The 19,601-nt window shown below is 50.3% G+C and overlaps 8 protein-coding genes across 8 annotated transcripts; 6 read left to right on the plus strand and 2 right to left on the minus strand.

The window, feature by feature from the left end:
* Positions 1 to 590: 590 nt before the first annotated feature.
* Positions 591 to 932, plus strand: BKA67DRAFT_658435 (uncharacterized protein; the record flags this gene model as incomplete). The annotated part of the gene is made up of 2 exons (XM_046107277.1): positions 591 to 668; positions 723 to 932. 2 exons carry the CDS (start codon positions 591 to 593, stop codon positions 930 to 932), a joined length of 288 nt encoding a protein of 95 aa, XP_045958379.1.
* Positions 933 to 6,826: 5,894 nt separating this feature from the next.
* On the plus strand, positions 6,827 to 7,972 carry BKA67DRAFT_564178 (uncharacterized protein). The gene is made up of 3 exons (XM_046102713.1): positions 6,827 to 7,100; positions 7,158 to 7,160; positions 7,215 to 7,972. Exons 1-3 carry the CDS (start codon positions 7,039 to 7,041, stop codon positions 7,474 to 7,476), a joined length of 327 nt encoding a protein of 108 aa, XP_045958380.1. The 5' UTR covers positions 6,827 to 7,038; the 3' UTR covers positions 7,477 to 7,972.
* Positions 7,973 to 7,997: 25 nt separating this feature from the next.
* Positions 7,998 to 10,506, plus strand: BKA67DRAFT_691187 (uncharacterized protein; the record flags this gene model as incomplete). The annotated part of the gene is made up of 2 exons (XM_046109163.1): positions 7,998 to 9,748; positions 10,436 to 10,506. The coding sequence occupies exons 1-2, from the start codon at positions 8,152 to 8,154 to the stop codon at positions 10,504 to 10,506; spliced, it is 1,668 nt and encodes a 555-aa protein (XP_045958381.1). The 5' UTR covers positions 7,998 to 8,151.
* Positions 10,507 to 11,344: 838 nt separating this feature from the next.
* BKA67DRAFT_564183 (uncharacterized protein) lies at positions 11,345 to 12,330 on the minus strand. Its single transcript, XM_046102714.1, has one exon. The coding sequence runs from the start codon at positions 12,060 to 12,062 to the stop codon at positions 11,493 to 11,495; it is 570 nt and encodes a 189-aa protein (XP_045958382.1). The 5' UTR covers positions 12,063 to 12,330; the 3' UTR covers positions 11,345 to 11,492.
* Positions 12,331 to 12,621: 291 nt separating this feature from the next.
* BKA67DRAFT_564185 (uncharacterized protein) lies at positions 12,622 to 14,964 on the plus strand. Its single transcript, XM_046102715.1, has 4 exons — positions 12,622 to 13,023; positions 13,102 to 13,305; positions 13,390 to 13,471; positions 13,529 to 14,964. The coding sequence occupies exons 1-4, from the start codon at positions 12,766 to 12,768 to the stop codon at positions 14,719 to 14,721; spliced, it is 1,737 nt and encodes a 578-aa protein (XP_045958383.1). The 5' UTR covers positions 12,622 to 12,765; the 3' UTR covers positions 14,722 to 14,964.
* A 2-nt stretch (positions 14,965 to 14,966) lies between these two features.
* BKA67DRAFT_564188 (uncharacterized protein) lies at positions 14,967 to 15,451 on the plus strand. Its single transcript, XM_046102716.1, has one exon. It carries the CDS (start codon positions 15,166 to 15,168, stop codon positions 15,352 to 15,354), a length of 189 nt encoding a protein of 62 aa, XP_045958384.1. The 5' UTR covers positions 14,967 to 15,165; the 3' UTR covers positions 15,355 to 15,451.
* Positions 15,452 to 15,754: 303 nt separating this feature from the next.
* BKA67DRAFT_517420 (type 2A phosphatase activator TIP41) lies at positions 15,755 to 16,740 on the plus strand (the record flags this gene model as incomplete). The annotated part of the gene is made up of 2 exons (XM_046097901.1): positions 15,755 to 16,492; positions 16,612 to 16,740. The coding sequence occupies 2 exons, from the start codon at positions 15,755 to 15,757 to the stop codon at positions 16,738 to 16,740; spliced, it is 867 nt and encodes a 288-aa protein (XP_045958385.1).
* A 744-nt stretch (positions 16,741 to 17,484) lies between these two features.
* BKA67DRAFT_658439 (uncharacterized protein) lies at positions 17,485 to 19,296 on the minus strand (the record flags this gene model as incomplete). The annotated part of the gene is made up of 1 exon (XM_046107278.1): positions 17,485 to 19,296. The coding sequence occupies one exon, from the start codon at positions 19,294 to 19,296 to the stop codon at positions 17,485 to 17,487; it is 1,812 nt and encodes a 603-aa protein (XP_045958386.1).
* Positions 19,297 to 19,601: the final 305 nt, after the last annotated feature.

The raw sequence follows: 19,601 nt of genomic DNA on the forward strand, positions 1-19,601 counted from the left end.
AAATGCTTGTAGAGTTTGTTCGATATACGAGTTGTTAACATCAATGAGCGAGGGAGATGGAAACAATATACTTGCTTCATGTGAACTACCGAGGCTACTAAGATTTCTCTAGATCCTCTTCCTCCTCTTAGAGTTACACTGGCAAAGCCCCGTACTTACATCATTGACCGCGGGCTAAGTTCGGACATACCTAAGGGACTAACTAACATGGGATCGAGGGAATACTCTTTCTCGCTCCCCAGCACTTTAACAAGGATTGGTTGATCGAACGGTTTCAAAAGTATGTATCGAGGTATACTAAATGAGCCGAGATATCGAACATGCGGGTCGCTACCGAGCTTTCCCTAGTTTGCACGGTCACTTATGAGGGCGCTCTGAACCTAATGTCAGACGACACCCCGTTGCAGTATATGGTTACAGGACATATTCATGACGTCATCATACTCTACGTCATGATTTTATGCAATTGCATTGGGGCGACAAAGACAGGCATATAAACGTTTCCTTAGAGGTATCCAATTTTGTCTATTAGGCCATTTTCCTGCAAAGCAATTTACAGCTGTAATCCTCCGAACAACTCCACATTCACCATGTCGTCTCAGAACAACCAGAACCAACAGCCTGGCCTTGTTGCTGGACACGCCGAGTACGTAAAGGGCGTGGTTGAGGTACACGAGTCTAAGCTCTCCCATTCAGATGCTCAATGTTAACTTTCCATCAAGTCAACGATCGGTAGCGTGACAGGCTCAGCCCCTTGGCAGAGCTCTGGAGAGCAGACCAAAGCCCATGCTGCTGGTATCATGAAAGCAGCTGGCGAGAACCGTGATGCCTCAGCACAAGGCTATGGCACGGTTGAGCAGGTCGCCGGCAATTTGACCGGATGCGAGGGCATGCAAAAGGAGGGAGCCGAGAGCAAGAAGCCCGGGCAATAAAGCTTGGAGCCGACGAGATCTGAATCATGACTTGGCGTTTGGGAGTCACATTTGTTTTTGTACGATACGAGGCATGTATAACGTTTACCATGTATTGGCTGCATAGTTCGTTCGTCGTGTTCGTTACCGCCTCTCTATATCTCTTCTGCCATATACATTTTGCCTCCAACCCCCGAGGAAATTTCCCTCTGATATCGAGATTTTCTTCCTCACGAAGATATGCCCTTTGGATGTTAGTATTCCATCTTCGCTGCTTGTGTCCCCTGTGTCATAGCCTGTTGAAGTGATAATTGGAATTTTGTATGCTTCACGCTTGTACCACGGTCTCAAATTATCTATGGGAGTATCGTCTTGTCTTTGGTATCCGTTTCGAGTCGAATGCATAGTGTCGATCCGTCGGCCGTAGCGAGATGTATGGCGATCGTCGGAGGCATAATCTGTTGTGCTACCTGACATCTTGGAAAACAAGGGCCGAAATGAAGGTAGACATGCGCAAATGATGCCAATATGGAGCTCAACACTGCAGCACGATCAGTACAGGTATATTGCGGGATAAATGGGCAAGCCTACGCGTTAAGTATGAATGCGACACAGTCCCTGTATTTAACAGAAGCCAGTAGTAAGAAGTTTTAGATTTCACGAAGAACATATTCCTACCATGTATAATCTTGATTTTCGGCTGTGAAGAACTTGACGCCTACGGCTACCTGGACAGTGGCAATGATACAGGCGTTTGTAAGAATCAGTATGTGCATCACGTAGTAATTGGGTTCTACTTACAACAGACCTAAACTGAGGATGCAGACTAAGGCAATCTTTTTCTTCATGTTCATTTGCAACTTCATAACAGTATGAATGGGGAGAATGACCAGAACAAAATCTGTGAAAACATTGACACCTTTTGAGTAAGGTGTTGTGTAAGAACGCAATATGACTATTGACTTACTACCGTTGAGAATTCCAATTTTGTTGGATGCATCTTGTGAGATACATTTGGCGGATGGGGGTCGTTCAAATTTCCAAATGGCGGAGACTGAGATGCATTCAACTATCATCGGACCGTCGCATGCAATATTTATCAATACGATAAAGACTGTTCGAAGTCATTATCTAGACAAATGTTTCGGACGCGGCCTAGTTACAATGATTGATGTTTCAAAGTACTCACCCATTATGGCTATTAGGAAGAGCTTATACCACTTGCCCTCAACAAGTGGAAGAAGAAAACAAGAAATAGAGAGTTTGACCACTGATACCAGTAATGAAATGAATCATCAGGATGTATGTCCATTTAGTCTTCTTCTCCATTTCCTCTGGAATACCAATATCGTCGATATGGTGACCCAATCCATTTCGAGAGCCTCCAACGAAACCCACTAGGCCATCAATACCTGCAAGCTGGTGGTTCATATTGGTCAATTTACTCCCAACTCTGATGTAAATGGTAGATCGGACCGACGAGTTTGGACCTGCCATTGCAATAATAATAAACCAGTCATCTAATCCTTCAGTCTTTAGAATCACATGACGAACGTAGAGTCGCAACGCTACGGCGATCAGAGACAGAGATGTCAGAAAACCCACAACTCCAAAGACCATTCGCTCATTAGAAGGCCTTTGTTTGACCTCTAGAGGCGATATCACCCGCGGACGTCATTACGGATAATGACAATCAATAGTGAGCAGTTCAAGCTTTTCTTGCGACCTCGATTTTATTTCTCCTGCCAAGATCCCACATAAAATATTCTTCGGCGCTCACTATCTATCCTCGTATGTGACTGATGTGCTTACACAATGACCATGCATCCTCTCTCGATCAACCAAGTTCTTGGCAGCTAACAAAATCTTTTGCAGCAGGCCGCCGTCTAGGAGGCAAAGCAACCATGCCTGGGCACCGCGCAGAGTATGGTCCGATATCACCGGTGTTTCATTGAGGCACAACGGAGAACCTAGCAAATTTCTCACTCTCGACGTCCACATTTCTAGCCACACTGGTTTGCCGTTGTTCATGTCTTTCTTACACATAACAATCGCGGCTGACGGCTTAGACCACAAGTTAATTCCACAATAAATTCAACGCAGACCTTTAAGCGAAGAGAGTCTAAGCAAGAGATATGCGGAGATCCGCCTGAAACTACACAAAGAAAATGCGTGCCATCGCTCTTGTGCCACTTTGCCGGCAATCTTGAGCGCAGCATGCCAAGGCTAGTTCAATATACCATGCAAGGGCATGTTGAAGCGGCGAGTTTGTAACGCGCGGCCCATGTCATAATATAGGCTGCGCAGAATGGTCGAGGCGAGGCATGCTATTTCCGAGCCAACCGGCGGACGAGTTCATACCTGACTGTTCGGGCCGGCGGAGACCTTGATTTACTTTGGGCCAACCATGGATAACCTGTGGATGTGTCATTAATATTCTTGCAGGATTTTTGGATTCATCTTCAGATGGGAAAGTCCAGAGTGGACTCCCGGCTCCTAGGGGCGTTCCTTTCCGGAAACAATCCCACACCCTGAGAGCTGTCGACTCCTTACTTAAACCTAGATCAGTTCAACGTGGGAATCAGCGAGCGTAAACGCTTTCTGGTGCATGTCTTTGTCAGCAGGACTTTGCGAGGCATCCCATTGTTTTGGTGGACTGTACAAGGTTATGCGTCAGCCGAAAGACAACTCATGCTGCTGGTACACAACTTTAAAGTCTTTGGACAAATTTGTCCAAACTTTTAATTCCACCAGGTGTTTGCGCTTTTCGCAGGCATTGAACTCTGTTCCTTCTGATGGCCGAGATCAAGCTTAGAAAAGAAGAAGTCCCATCTAGTCGCATTGAAATCCTCCCACGAGAACGATTTCGTGAGACAGATCATTCGTGGAAGAGCAGACTGCAGATGGTAGCGAGCTTATCAACCAGGTTCTTTTCATAATACGAAAGTATTGAATAGTGAACGAGGACTTTAATAGGATGGTTTTGATGAGACCACTTTGGACTGGGGTCACTGGTGGAGCCCGCGGATGCGGGATGTGGGTGATGACAGCAAGAGGAGTATTAACCCACGGACTTTACCAGCTCAAAATTTTGATTCTGGCATGTAAGAGACACTCAAATCATCTCTTTCTGAATTTGAAATCAGACATACTAAGCAACCATAATCCCAGGAATCGAGTCTATCAAAGAACATATTCCACCCAGTTGCCTGAACACTGGTGTCGTTATTATAACAAACAAGTCGCACAACCAATACGCACCTTTTAACATTATTTCCGAAATATTAGTAGAGACCAGCACTAATCCGATTGTTCACCTGTTTATCCATCACCAGAGCCCTGCATATCATGTTGTAGACGTTGTAACGAGTATGTATGTGGTCATGACACTTAGCGGAAAGAACAACATCTGTTTCGACCTTTGAACCTTGCCCTTCATCTACTCACAACAAGGATGTTATCAATCATTTAGCCATAGAGTCGTCTTTCTTACTTTGGTAACGTACAATCAATATTTGCCCAGGATGTCGATGCTACCATAAATAGTCGACTATTTTCATTGTGATCACCCTTTGTATATCTGACGCATATTCCCACGTGGGATGACCACAACCTCCCTCTTCCGTAGCCGCCAGTGAACTGTTTCAGTCACACCCTGCATCGCTGCCAATACTTCTTGCTTTGGTGATTTTGAAGTCTGATATCTCTACATGATGAAGCCGTCTTGGATCACAGCAGTGTCTGCAGTGGCCGGCAGCTTCGCTGTTTGGGTTCCCGAGTCGATATTTGGCACCGACCTAGAAACTGCCAAAAGGCTGATTAGGCTGACAGCTGATGTCGTAGATGGAAGCTTGAAAAAGACTTTCGCTGCCCAGAATGTAACCCAGGCATGTAGCCTCTCAAACCTCTCGATTAGACGAGAATACTCCCACTTGACAGACGCAGAGAAGCTCGCGTACACAAAAGCTGGTAGATGATCCTCACCAAATTTGGTTCTTTATTTGAAGTGACTCACATATTCCAGTAATATGCCTCATGGATGCGCCTTCGTAAATCCCAGACGGCCTCGCCCCTGGTGCCAAATCTCGGTACGACGATTTCGTCGCTATCCACGTCAGCCAAACGGAAATAATTCATTTTACTGGCTCCTTTCTATCATGGGCATCGCTATTTTATCTACAGCTTTGAACGAGATTTGCAATATGAGTGTGGATACCAAGCATGTTGATTCTCCCGGCCTTGTATATGCATATACTGTGCTGACAAGCCAAGGGCACATTGCCGTACTGGAATTGGGGGAAGACCGCGAAAGGTCCGCTCAACTCGCCTCACCTGAACGGTGACAAGTACTCCCAAGGAGGGAATGGTGTCTGGGATTCTCATAATTGTACAAGCCCAGTCCCTGGGTGTGCATGTTGTATTCCCGTTGTCGAGGGGCGCGGAGGTGGTTGTGTTGAAACAGGTCCATATGCCGGGACGAAGCTAAGCTATGGTCCAAGATGCATCCGACGTGACATATCTCCCAACATCACGGCCACATTCTCAACTGACGCAAAACATCTGGACCGTTTGACAAACTCCAACAATCAGACGGGCATCGGTTCATGACAAGACCGTCTACAAGGCAAGCCCTTCGACCAATGTGATCCTGGCCAGCATGGAGCAGGTCACTTTACTTGGGCTGCTGACCCTGGTGGCGATGTAACTATTTGCATTATAGCTCCTGACGCTTGGGAGCTGTGTTAATCATAATACTGAAGTTAAACCACTAGGTGTATAACATACCTAATGACCCCTTATTCTGGCTGCATCACGGTGGCACTGATCGCTCGTGGTGGACTTGTCAAAACCAAAAACCAGTCGATAGGGCCTTTCAGATTGATGCAACGTTGACGTTACTAGACGATCCTCTGAGTCGTAATGCGACAGTCGGGGACATTCTTGGCCTGATGTACGCAGCTCCTGCAGAGACGCCACCATCGGCCATCAAGAACCATGTGAGCTCTGTCGTGGGTCCGTACTGTTATATATACATCTAGCCATGGCGAAGTTCTACAACAGGCTAATCGACGGAATTGTTCTCTCTCTCATGGTAGATGAAGAAGTCTTGGTGTAGATTTGGTACGTCAAAATGGGGAAAGGTCACTTGATACACTACCATATACCTGTATATGCTCACGATTTGGTTGATGGTGTTGCGAGGACGATAGTGATGAGCCTTGCAACAGCCTCTCTCCACCCGCCCCCGCACTACTTGGCATGAAATCTAGCTAATGCGTATTACAATGTCCATCCAGCATATGCCTTGAGTCTGCTAAATACATGAGTAAGTGCTTTCTGGGTACAATCCCTTTCCTACCATTGTTAGCTGCAGATTTATGGTAGCTTACCGTACGCCTTATTGCGCCACCTTATAACAAACTTGTCATTTCCACCAAGAGTTCGGCACCGAAGTTTGTGTCCATGATTTAAATCCCCATAGACTCGTCTACAAGGAAGCACCATCTTCATGAGTTGCTTGCTCTAGATGTTCAAAGAGCGGAATAGTGCCAAATGGATGCAGCCGGTTTGGCAAAACTACTGCAGCGAGCCAGCCCAATACGTCATGCCTTGTCTTGTCTCTGCTGCTTAACCAATAGATGAGCCAACTCTCTGGTCGGTGACGATTATGGATCCTAGATATCGTATGTTTTCTTCGTTTTCAGTAACGCCTTATTTCCATCATTTTTATTCGTTTTCTTCGTCACGTGAATTGCATACTTGATTTGCCGTTCATTAGGTGCCTTTGTTTCTTGAAACCGGTACCCCACACATTTTGGTATTTTTCGGGAGACGGGTATTCCGTAACCAACCTGTTGAAATTTCTCACAACGCATGCAGTATCGACGTCATAAATATGAAATGGAGCCGCACACCACATTGCCGTAGCTTTCCTACACTAAAATATTTGCACACCATTTAAAAATGAGCCAAGAAAGGTCCAGTTCAACATGACGAGTCTAGCAGCACGAGCAAGGATATTCGTTTTTGTTTTGCATATGCGGCACATGCCAACCAAGCAGTGTCAGCAAACCTTTTAAAGATCCTATTTATTAATGTCCCCGAAAAAAAGGGGGGCGAGGGAGTCATGGGAATGCTAGGGTGGTGCTGGAATAAGAGCGGTTTTTTTTTGTTCGGAATACCATCCCAGTATGTTGCCCATCTCCGGTCCCTGGGCTTACCAAGTTTCTGACACGAACCGCGAAGACTGTAAGTCATTGTCCTTGGACGGAAAAATGAAAACATTGATTGATAGTCTCGTGGAATTCGCGCAATCCCAATGACAAGGAATAATAACGAGGCTGTTGCCGCCAATGGCATGAATCAAGATGATGGAATGAGTTGCAACGAGCTCCAAGGAGATGAGGGCATCTCAAGAATTTGCAGATACTATTCGCTGGTTGGCCACCGGACACGTCCCTCCTCATTACATAGTTTAGACCCTGAAAATAAGGGTCTTATGGAGGGGTCGTCGGAAGGCCCTGCCACGCTGCAGATGCGCACGCAAATAACTTTCCAAGGATGACCCGCCTTTTGCCAGCCCATCGATCTACCTTGGTCCTTTTCTCAAAATACCATCTTTGGCCTCCCAATTTCCCATAGTTCCCAAACTCCCCTCGTCTGGCCACCCTCACTCGGACGCTGTCGACGTTTTCCGGGTCGCGTTACCGCCCTCCCTTCCCGAGCGACGCCTTGGTGAAGCCGGTTGCCCACCTCAAGAAAGCCGTTTACATTTACCGCACTTCCAGCGGGCCTCCTCCAGCTCGAATTCTTAGTCCCACCCAACTTCTATTTAAAAGCTGAAAGCCAGACTCGTCTAGCCGGTACCCTGCGCATCGCGCCCCTCCGCATCGCGACCCTCCGCACTGCGACCTTGAAGACAGGCACAAGTCGGGTCCTTTTTCCTTGATATGCTACGTCATTTCAAGCATTTCATCTGCTCGTTGACATTCTCACTGAAGGATTGATCTCGACCATTCCTGCCGACACAGTCTGTGTCCTACGGGCCTCGTCAACCCTCCTTTTTTTTTTTTTTTTTTTTTTTTTCATTCTTTCTCGACCGGCGCCGGACGGAATTCATTGGGTCTCACATTTGGCGCATTTCCAGTCGGGGGATGGCTGTCCAATAACCGACCCTACACTCCACACACCCTGTGTTACAAACACCATCTCGATCAGATCCAGGATTCCGCGCCACACCATGGACGATTCATCTACTGACGGCGATTCCCGCGTAGAGGGGCTATTGACAGCACGTCAGGTGCTGACGAACGAGCTCCTAGAAAACCCTTATGATTTGGTCACCTATCTGCGCCGAGCACTCATCTACTCTGATCTGGGCTACCCGGACCTTGCTGCGGGTGATGCATACCGAGCCTTGATCCTTACAGACGAAGTTCGCGACCAAAGCTTCGAGTATCATGAAGAAGCGCTCGAAGCCCTTCAGAAATATCACGACGCACCACTTCCATCAGTACTCGATCATGGACTTCTTGGCGAAATGGCCGGGAACGAAGATGCTCGCGATGCAGAGACCTTGGCTCTGGTAGGCTCAGTGCGGGCATATCAGATATTGAGTCTGGGGTTACTTCTCGTTGGCTGCTTGAAGAGCGCGCACACTTTCTGCGAGCGTGGATTGTCCGTAGCGCCAGCGAACCAGGAGCTTCTCAATGTGCTTAGCTACATCAAAACAGTTGCTCAGCGCAGACTGCGCTGGGATACATTCGATTCTAGCCGTCTGCCAGAATGGGGCATGGTACGAAGAGAGGTCTATCCCTGGAATACCCATGAACCAGACCGCTTCTCGGACGAGTCACTCGGCTTTCTCAACAAGGAGTTATCCACGATGGCACCGAAATGTGAAGTTCAGGTGGCAACCCTGCCTGTATTACTCGACGCTGACAGCGATATGGATAATTATGAGGTTATACCTACCTGCAAACAACTAGGTGTGTTCGCTAAAGAAGACATCAACGGTGGCGAGATTGTGCTTCAAGAATACTCGCTCGTTACAGCCAATAATCGTCTGAAGGAATCTGTCTGCGATGCATGCAGTGAAGATCTTCCGCCTCTAGGCAGTGAGTCGACGGCAGTGAACTGTGACGAATGCTATGACACCGTGTTCTGCGGCCAATTCTGTCACGACAAGGCTCAGGAACTGTATCACCCTGCGGTGTGCGAGAAGGATGTTGACTCCATAGCCAAAGATACGGACGCTAGAGAATCGGATGAGGCATTGCACCTCCTGCTCCTTGCTCGTGTACTTGCCATGGCTGCGCATCAGGAGGTACATCCCTTGGATGTCAATCAGATCAAGTACATTTGGGGTGACTTCGTTGCATCAAAGTCAAACGAGATCGACTTATCACCAAACGCCGGACCTCCCCCTGAGTGGACGCTGCCGTTTTCCTTCAAGTACAACATCGAAACCCCTTTTCATATTCTCGAGAAGATGGACTTGAACATATACGCCAGTTTGTCAGAATATGACTTATGGGTGCTAAATACGCTCTATAGCAAATTCCGTGGAACTGCTTCCGCCCGAAAAAACCCACGAGATGGAAGGCCCGACGTGGCTGCTGTACATCCGTTCTGGTGCCTTGCAAACCATGATTGCGACCCAAATGTCACTTGGGATTGGGGAGGGCGCATGGTCCTCAAGGCTAGGGAGACACGAGTTGTCGGAAATAGGCCCGGAGGCATCCGGAAAGGCGAGGAAATCCTCAACCACTACTGCGACGTCAGCCTATCCGTTCAAGACCGTCGGGAATGGGCACGCGGGAGTTTAGGCGGCTGGTGTATGTGTGCTAGGTGTCGTGAAGAAATAGCTGCATGTGCATTTACTGAAGCTGACACTCATGGATAACAACACGGTTAACGTCGAAAATGTTTCTGGGGATTTTGTAGCTCATATCAAGAGAATTCGGTTCTTCCGTAACTATACACGTGTTACGGTTGCCATTTCTCGGGTATGAGCACGGTCGGTACACTTCTTGAGTCGGCCACAATGGTCACAAGAAATGTGGCAACACAGACAAGCAACAATACTCGCTGAGTGGCTTCGTGAGCTAAACAGTCAAAAGTGTTGAGACATTTTAGGTGCTGTTCCGGTGGATTCTCAACGCCGACGTGGTGTTTCACTGTCATAACATCAGCGGGTCAAGCCAGGAGTACCATGATACGTAAAGCCACGGTTTCTTGAGACTGATCTGTGTCAAGCCGCCATTTTTGCGCATGCGAACAACTGAATGCTTTTCTCTCTGGGTTAATGAGGTCGATTTTTGAATAGCAACGAAGTCGTCATATACGCAAGGACTTTAACAACACTAGTAGGGGATATAGCAAAGAAAGACACAAAAATACAAACAAAACTTTTCACTTGGTATTGAGAAGCTGGTACAATCTTCGCAAATCGTACATGTCGTCTCTCTGGCAATGCTAACGTGTGTATGAAAGCATTTCCACTACTTACTGATCCAGAGCAGCGCTTATTTCTAGTCATCGGCGCCTAATGCGCGAGAAGGGCGTCAAGCATCCCTCCAGCGGTTGGTTCTAGGATCGGGATTTGGACGATTCAAGAAAAGTGTCTTTCAAAACCCAGCTGCCCTCTACAAAGGAAGTGAAAACGTTTGTCTCATTACCCAAATGGACTTGCACGGAAGCTACTTCATGATTATCGCAAAGGCAACCTTGAACTAAGTGTAATGGCCCCAAAATGGGCTCATTCACGATATCATCAATCGCCAGTTCATGAAAGAGGAAGAATCAGTAGGAAAGCCCCTTCACCTTCCCTTCCCTTCCCTTATTTTTCTTCTTTTTACTACAAGCAGGTAAATTCGAGAATTGCATGTACCTATCCACACTGAATTGGCAATAAGGTAAGTATGGATACTGTAAGGTGGGCGTTAAAACTCTCTATCAGGAGGTTTGCCAAGGAGCATCGGATATTCCTAATAGTAGGCTTTGCCATTCGTAATTGATCTCATTATCCAGCTTTGATTCTTGGCCTAACAAGCGATCTTGGCCATGACACCTCCGCTCGGAGTCGCACAGCGGCATTTCTTGGAAAGATTGGGATCCGTCTGGACACGAGACGAGACTTGCGGCAAATGAGGGAATTCTGGGCAAGAGCTGGGCACACTCAGGCGTATTCGTAATACTTAGACTGGCTTGGCTCCGGCGAAGCTCAGGTCTATTTGGTGAGACAGCTTGGCCGCTGCTTGGCGACTACTTGGCGGGACTCGGAACTCTTGGATAGGGGTGAGAGGTCCTCAAATGTTTGGTCAGTTGTAAGACAATCTAGACAATCTGTTTTACGGGGGGCGATGTATCCATCGCCCCAGAGCCGTCCCCGTCTCTACTCTGGCGCGAATGCGATTGTGGCACTTAGTTCCAAAACTCTGAAACCTTATGGGTTTCTATTAAGATATGGAGTGTGAACTGATTAATAGTCCTATAGGGGAAGTATAACGGCTTGCATTGAGTGAATGAGTACAGCGAGTCACGACCCATCTTGAAGAGTCATTCGAGTAGGCCATGCTGCTAAGTGTGGGTGAATCCCAATGATCGGTCCTGAATGAAGCAGACACTGCTGAGTAGGTGTGATGATGTGAAATCCAAAGACGTCATACCTTTCACAGTCTTGGTGGTTTGATGCGGTGTGCGCGTGTTGCTAACACTGCCCGCTGTTCGTCGAACTCTAAACAACATGTCGATACGGACTGACCATGGGATCCCCTCGCGCATTTCCCGGCTGGAAAAAGAGCCAAACAGTGGTTCCCTTGTCTTCAAACAAGTGAACTCAGACCAAAGAATCAGAGCCGCTTGTCGCCTGAATATCTGTGTGGTGTTGTTTGCGACATATCCATAAATCACGGGCGAAGTGTCTGCGCTGTGGATTAGCATTCGAGCATTCAAGCAAAGTTGCTGCAGAAACACGACGGGGCGACCATTGATCGCGCTTCTTGTTCCCCGTTCACTGGCAGCGCGCGGGAGAACTTGGCAGAAAGAACGCCAAGCGAAAACAGGACCTTCTTGAACAAGATATGCCAAGTCAACAGGGCCAAGCAAAATTATATGAAGCGGAATGAGCTTGGCCGTGGCGGAGCCCATAAGCCAAGAGGTTGTAACAGCTAATGGTTCGGTCCACGGCAAAAGTAGGAAATGGACTTCACCTTCTCACCATTCGACACAAGGTCGCAAGTAGTGCTCACTGGTTGAATGCCGCTTCTCAAGAGATCAAGCCTTACACACCCTTGAACAATCACAGACAAAAAGTTCCTCGTTAGCACGAATTGTACTTTGTAGGAAATTGAAGAGCGTCTGAGCGACAGAGAGAGCGACAGAGAACGCCAAGTGGCTCGTGGTAGGAGGGAGGAGAGCGTCTGGGGGTGGCCAAGCAAAATCTGCCCAGACTTCCGAGATTCTCCACCTCGCCAAGCAAAATCATGCTAGCGTGGTACGACATATCAGAGCAGAGAATAGGTGACATTGGAGGTACCGTGATGAGGAGCTCACCTGCCAAGACTTGCCAAGGCCTTGGCAAGCGTAAAGAACCAATAATCGGAAGTCATGTCAAACGCATTTTGGGCCGTATGGCTTGGCAAGAAGCGACGACTCGAGCTTGATGAACCATAATAAGCAGAATGATTTCCCATCTCACGCAGTTTCCCTTCTCCCTGCAGAGACCTTTGATCAACCACAACATATTGAAGCTTGTTTAAGGAGTTTATTCCTTATATGCCATCTTATACACTACGACTGCAAAGGGTAATCTCACATATTTTATCGATTTTCGGACACAAATTGGGACACGATGTCAACGAACGCATCTGATAACAACCCGCCAACAGCTGCGTCTGGTGGCGATAGCTCGGCGTCGAGTGGGACTCCAGCCCCATCTACGAGCACCACCGCGACAACCGCCACGAGCACTTCAACCCAGACCACCAGCACAGCAACGCCTGTCACCACATCGGCCACGACTGCCTCCTCATCCTCATCAGCCGAGGAGTCTCTTGTTTGCCGGTGGGGAACCTGCAATGAAAGGTTTACCCAGGCAGAACTCCTTTATGTAAGTCAAGTCATTATGTGTAGTTTTGGAACGTTTGTGGACATCTATGTTAAGTAACACCCGCTGACTCTTCTATAGGAGCATATCTGCGAACGCCATGTCGGCCGTAAAAGCACTAACAACTTGAACTTGACTTGCCAATGGAACTCTTGCAGAACCACAACTGTCAAGCGCGATCACATCACGTCGCACATTCGTGTGCACGTGCCTCTGAAGCCACACAAATGTGACTTTTGCGGCAAATCGTTTAAGCGACCGCAGGATCTGAAGAAGCATGTCAAGGTATGTGTATTATGAATCATCCGTCTTTCCTGTTCCTCTTGTAGGACATGTACGGTATGAATTATGTACTAATATATTTGTTAGACGCATGCCGATGACTCCGTTCTGGTCAGATCACCTGATCAGCACGCAGGCATGGGAGGCGGTTATAGGCCTCAATCCAAAGGTATGCCCAACCTCGATCCCCTTTGGTTTCCTATAATCGAGGCTAATCCGCCTCCAGCTCCTTCTAGCTACTATGATCACAATGGCCAGATCCGTACTAACTCGGCCGCCTTTGGCCAGCCGCATCCTGGCAGCCATCCTAGTAGCTACTATCAGCACCAGCCTTCTTCCTATGGTGGACCTATGTACTACCAGCCCTTAGGTAGCCGCGGTGATCATATTGGATACCAGGCTGCTGCTGCCGAGTTTGACAGCCGTAAGCGCACATATGATATGCTCAATGAGTTCTTTGGCGATGCCAAGCGCCGTCACCTTGACCCTGCGTCCTATGCGCAGGTTGGTCAGAGATTGATGCCGCTACATGGCAATCTCTCTGCTTTAGCGTCAGAGTACATGCCCGCACCTCAAGCTGTTGCTGTCGGGGGCGGTGCTAGCGACCCATATGCCCAACACTATACTCTGCCTCCTATGCCCAGCATTCGCACCAAGAGCGATCTTATCCAGATCGACCAGATCCTGGAGCAGATGCAGAGCACCGTCTACGAGAACTCTAACACAGCTGCCGCCGCTGGTATCCACCAACCTGGTTCTCACTACGTGCCTTTGGCTTTCCGAAACAGTCACTCGCCGCCTCAAACAACCAGCACTTCTCACCACCCCTCTCTGCCAGCTTACTCGCAACCTCAGAACATGGCATCACCCCTGACTGCTGGCTCGTCAACTCACTCGAACGGCACACCCGCTGTAACACCTCCCAGCAGCAGCATGTCATACACCTCTGGGCACTCCCCTAGCGCCTCGTCGTCCGGCCTTTCGCCCACTTCCCGCCACAGCTCTACATCGGCATTATACCCTACGCTGCCGGCCGTGACTTCTGGCTACCCGGGACAATCCGCCACGTCCACTTTGGGACCTACCTTTGATCCCGACCCGCGCCGTCGATACTCTGGTGGCATGTTGCAGCGGGCCAACCCCGCCCGCCGTTCAATCGCCGAGGATCGCGAAACCACCCCCAAGGCAAGCGAGTCGGTCGTTAGCTCACCCTCAGCCGAGTCGTCTGCCGACGGTGACGACTCGGCATACGAGGCCTGGTTAGAGAACGTGCGCGTTATTGAATATCTCCGCGAATACGTTATTGAGCGCCTTAAGCGCGAGGACTACGTTACTGATTCTCCTGTTTCCTCCGATTCTATGGAGATTGACTCGCCCCCCAGGCAGCCTGCTTATCCTTCACTTCCTTTGGAGGCTTAGGCTTTTCTCTGAGGCTTGCAACGTTCTCTGAGCATGTATGGCTTGATTTATTTCTCATTCTAGGCGTTGGCGTGTATGGATACTTTGGATGAGGATTTTTATGATTACCCAATGAAATGAACTGTACTGAGATAAGGGAATGCGGATTATGGTAGGAGAAACACAAAAATGGATAAGGAATTTGAGGATATGACATCAGAAAGTGTTAGTTCCTTGACGAATCGCATTATTTTCGATTGTCGACCCCCCTGACCGAACGTGCGAAGCGCCGTGACCTCTCGTGTTCATTATGCTTCGGCGGCCTTTCCTTGGCACATGGCATATGCCTGAGCAGTTTTGCGAGTGGTCGACACTCATATATTATCCTTACCACACTGCTGAAGGAAGGATTATTACAACGTAGCCCAGGCTGTACCTGCCAATTCTAATCCACTAAGATATGAGATGCTTGGGATGGGACAGATAAGAAGCCTTGAGGTTGGGGTTGGTCAAGTACCTCAGAATATATCAGCAGAAGGTCCTATCACGGTGTCCTCGCCTGAGGAACGTCCCAGGATCAGCAAGGGTCATGAATTATTTTCCTACGTGTTGCACGTGTTCGCCATGATGTTAGGTCCGAACATGCCAGACTAATACCAGAGGAGTCGGAGAAAACGAGTTTTGCAAAACACCGAGGAATGAAGGTTGTTTATGACTGTTTGACTTGTCGGCCCCAGCTCATTCACGAGACGTTACTCGAATGCGGAAGAGCGATTCGACTCCTACACGCGTAGGCAACCTGGACCAACTAAGGTTAGTTACTGTAGACATGGGCCCGGCCCACCACAGCTCTGTCAAAAGCGGGGTCCAGCTCACTGAAGGCAGACGGTCCGCTGCAATATTCCGCTTGCAGTGAACCAAAAATGCCCCTCCCCCACCACAGCTGTCACATCTGTATGGTATGCAACGTATGTAGGGCCCTTGTTTGCAAGTCAACATCTGAACACCGGCTTTCGAGCTCTGCATCACCATGTCCATACCCACAACCCTCACCATGGGGCCTCCAGGCCACATAACCTCCCCAATCGAGCCGTACCCCTCGGCAGCCTCCGTCGCCCAGGCCACGGCCACGCACCGACAGGGCCGCTTCGCCATCAGCACGCGCAAGCTGCCCATCTCGAAGGCCGGCCCCATCGACTCCATGTCCGAGTCCCTGGGCATCCCGGTCCCCGAGATGATCTTCGGCGACAACCTGGTCTCCGTCTCCCACGAGCCCTCGGGTTGGTCCGTGTCCTTTTGCGCGCGCGACGCCCTCGATGCTGTGGACAAGACGGGCGAGAAGATGCTGCAGGTCTCATACGCCCGCGACTGGTCCGCCAGCCGCGAGAGGACCAGCGCCGGCATCAAGGAGGTCGTGAAGCCCTTCGACTGGAGCTACAGCACCGAGTACCGCGGCACCGTGTCCTCCACCGGCCACAACGGCGGCGCGGCACCACGGTTTGCCCCCACGGACCACCAGATCCCCATCGAGCTGCTGAAGAGGAGGGATCCGATCCTCTTCTTCGACGACGTCATACTGTACGAGAGCGAGATGGACGACAACGGCATCAGTGTGTTCAGCGTGAAGGTGCGCGTGCATGAGCAGCGCATGTTGCTGCTCGCCAGATTGTTCATGCGGCTGGACAATGTGGTGGTGAGAGTTAGGGATACGAGAATCTACGTCGACTTTGCTACCGACGAGGTGATCAGGGAGTATACGGCAAAAGAAACAGGGTTCGACGACGTCCGACAGGTGAGCAATGCGTTTCTTCTTCTTCTTCTTCTTCTTCTTCTTCTTTTTCCTCTGTTTATTTCCTCTTCAACGGCAACGTGGCTACGTTGTGTTCCTATGATTCTAACTCTCGTGCTTAGAAACTGCTCATGACTGGCTTGAGGCCAGATGAGGTACCCGCTGCTCTTAGGGACGCCAACCAGATCGCAGAATTACTAAAGAACCGGGTGGTGGAAGGGACTCTGGAAAGCATTTCGCTGGCACCGTGAGAGGAGTCTTCATAATCATTGGCCATTGTAAAGGGACACTGCACAGCCAGCCGAAGACCGTCAGCTACTCGAAATCCAGCCGCGATATTCGAGGTCGCTACGACACGGCAAACACCCTCAACGGCCGACTCGCGAACATGCGCAACTCTGCTCAACATTGTTACGACTGTGAGGTCTTGTAAACATGTGGAGTGGCATAATCTTTTGGCTGCTCTGATTACTAGTATGGTATCAAACACAACGCATAATAAGTGTTTGCGGGTTGAGCGTATTCCAGCCAGACGCGGATCACCTGTCTGCCAACGCTCTTCGTTGGTGCAGGTTGTTTTCAATCGTTCGAATTTTCGTTCTCGATTTTGAGAGAGACAAGCGACACCAATACGTGGCAATTCCGGCGTTGGGTTGGGGACATGAATAAGGACGTACTGGTTCTGTGGAGCGATATCATCTCGCAGTCATGACTTCAGAATGGATTGGAAATGCTGTTATAAACAGGTAGCAGCGGGTCTGGATTTGATAATGACCAAGGTATCAACTGAATCACAAATCTCCATCCATACCATGTAACGCCTCAATGCTGATTCCTTTGCCCTCCTTTTCCTGCCTGCTCGAACCGATGCTGAAGCCAATGGTACAACGTAGCAAGCTGGACAGGAGGACTTCCATCAGAACACGACACGAAGCTTTTTTTTCTTGAAAACCAATGCCTATTTCTGCTATATGCTGCGCATGTAGAGATCCGGGCTACCTTGCATCCCGCGGAGAGCTGCTCTGCGTGTTCTCCTCAAACTCAAGTTCCCACCTGTCGACCTCAGCAAACTTCCTTGCCGCATTCTTGAGCTCCTCGCCCACACGCGCCACCAGCTCCTGGCTATTTTCCGAGGCGTTATCCTGCCGTTCAGCATCATCGTCTTGTCCGTCTTGCTCGTCCTGCTCGTCCTCCCCCTCCTGGTTCTCCTTGTCCGCAGATCGCCCATACGTCCTTGCCGGCTTTGCTGAAGCAGCCGCCTTGCCTTTGCTGCGCTGGGTAGACTTGGCGGGCTGATTGGTCTTCCCCGCACCTGACAGAGGTCTTGCCGGCCGTCGCCGCGTCCTGACGTCGAGGTAGGACAGCTCGTCCTCGTCGTTGGCAAGACCGGTATTGACTACCTCGTCATCCGAGTCGTTGCCGCCGAAGGGGTCGTTCTTGTCATTCCTCAGGCGCCGCCTGGGAAGCAGGCCCGTTAGATCTGCTGTGGTGACGGGCTTTGCTGCTGCTCTCGTCTGTTTTTGAGGCGGCGGGGAGGGGTCGGCATAGTTTGGTGAGTAGGTCAAGGAAGGCGGGGATGACATGTCAGAAACGCTGTCATCGTGCGCGATCTCACGGACGGGGGTTTTGCGCAATGCTGAGGGCGGTCGTCGCGAGCGTCCTTTGGCCAGAGACTGGAGTGGCGGCCAGACTTCCGCTTCGTCTTCGGACCCACTGCTTTCCGGCGGAGCGACGTTCTCCATCAGGGGTGTGCTCTGCCTCCTCACCGGGGGCAACGAAGGGGGCGATGAAAGGGCTGATTCGTCGACCTCATCCTCGGGGTCTTCTGCGGTAGCAGGGATGACTTCGTCACTACCGTCATGCGGAGAAGAACGACGTCTTTGCTCATGTGCCTCGGTCGACTTGCGCTTCCGCTTGTTCAAACTCGAGGGAACCTCCACGACCCCTTCCCCCTCCGCAGGCTCGACAGCACCAGATTGCCTCTTAGAACGCCTTAAAGGTGTCGACTCGGCCTCGGGTGAGAACTGGTTACCGCCCGTAGCTTCTCCTTGTTCTTGTTCTTCGCCCTCTTCTTCAGCCTCATCATCCTCGGACCTGTCGCCGTTCTCACTCCGCGGCACTGGCCTCTCCGCACGGGGTTTCTGTGCTGTGCCCAAGATACTCGGTTCCCGCGCCCTCCTCTTGAATACTCCAATGTTGAACGTCGAGCTGATACCAGGCGTGTTCGGTCCGGCGCGACTGCTAGGACGCACCGGGCCATCGTCCCTGCTCAGGAAGCTGCCCGCACGCGGGCGACGCTTGAAATGGCTAGCCGACAACGTCGACGTGTCGAGGGATCTCTGCGCGCTCGCGGGCCCAGCGGTGTCTATCGTGGTGTTCAGGTCATCGAACATGCTATCGTCCAGCTCCAGGCCCGAGAGATCGTGCAGCCTGGCGCCATGCGCAGGCGTCGCAGCCACGGCGCGTCGGCCTAGTTCTACCTCAATCGAGCTCTCCGTGTCCTCCCCGGCGGTATTTGTGTTCGCGGTGGCAGAGGGGGACGTGATGTTTTCCAGCCGGCTCAGAGCTGCGTCGCGCCGCACGCGTGCCGCCTCTATTGCGGCTGCCTGACGCGGGTTCGGTGCTGGTGCCGTCCTCGATGTGCTGCGCTCAGATACTCTGCGCGACCGTCGCCTCGCTTCCTCCCGGTCACTGGTGTCATAGATGTCGTTGAAACCCGCGTCCTGCGGCGGCGCCGGTGACGGTTCTTTGGCGACAGGTGCCGCAGGGCGCCTCGACGCGCCTCTGGTTCTCGTGGGACGCGGCATCGTTGTTGAGCTCCAGTGCGCTCCTCCTTGCCTGTCGCGGGGTTTGCGTAGTGCTGTTTGTTATAGACGAATGCACGGTATGGCGCACAGGCTCCAGCAGTGCTCGAACCGAAATAAGGTGCTGAGGCGGTGTACCGTGTGAGGGTTGGCGGGCCGTGATGCTAAATGGTGTGGGAGGGATTGTACAAAAAAACATGGTCGCCTCTCGACGCGTTACGCGTGTTTGGGGGGTTGCAAGCTAAGCTACATATACTCAAGGTGAGTCTGGTCTAGACTAAGGTTAATCCCCCCAGCGTGACCCCACT

This window comes from Truncatella angustata (genome assembly GCF_020726525.1).
Source record: "Truncatella angustata strain MPI-SDFR-AT-0073 chromosome Unknown BKA67scaffold_4, whole genome shotgun sequence".
Classification (NCBI taxonomy): Eukaryota; Fungi; Ascomycota; class Sordariomycetes; order Amphisphaeriales; family Sporocadaceae; genus Truncatella; species Truncatella angustata.

Bases quoted from the DNA above. Each gene is read 5' to 3' on its own strand.
- BKA67DRAFT_564178 (XM_046102713.1), top strand. From the start codon at position 7,039: ATGGGAATGCTAGGGTGGTGCTGGAATAAGAGCGGTTTTTTTTTGTTC.
- BKA67DRAFT_564183 (XM_046102714.1), bottom strand. From the start codon at position 12,062: ATGGGCTCCGCCACGGCCAAGCTCATTCCGCTTCATATAATTTTGCTT.
- BKA67DRAFT_564185 (XM_046102715.1), top strand. From the start codon at position 12,766: ATGTCAACGAACGCATCTGATAACAACCCGCCAACAGCTGCGTCTGGT. The intron at 13,306-13,389 runs GTATGTGTATTA...TATATTTGTTAG, and splicing joins ATCTGAAGAAGCATGTCAAG to ACGCATGCCGATGACTCCGT. The intron at 13,472-13,528 runs GTATGCCCAACC...ATCCGCCTCCAG, and splicing joins TTATAGGCCTCAATCCAAAG to CTCCTTCTAGCTACTATGAT.
- BKA67DRAFT_564188 (XM_046102716.1), top strand. From the start codon at position 15,166: ATGCTTGGGATGGGACAGATAAGAAGCCTTGAGGTTGGGGTTGGTCAA.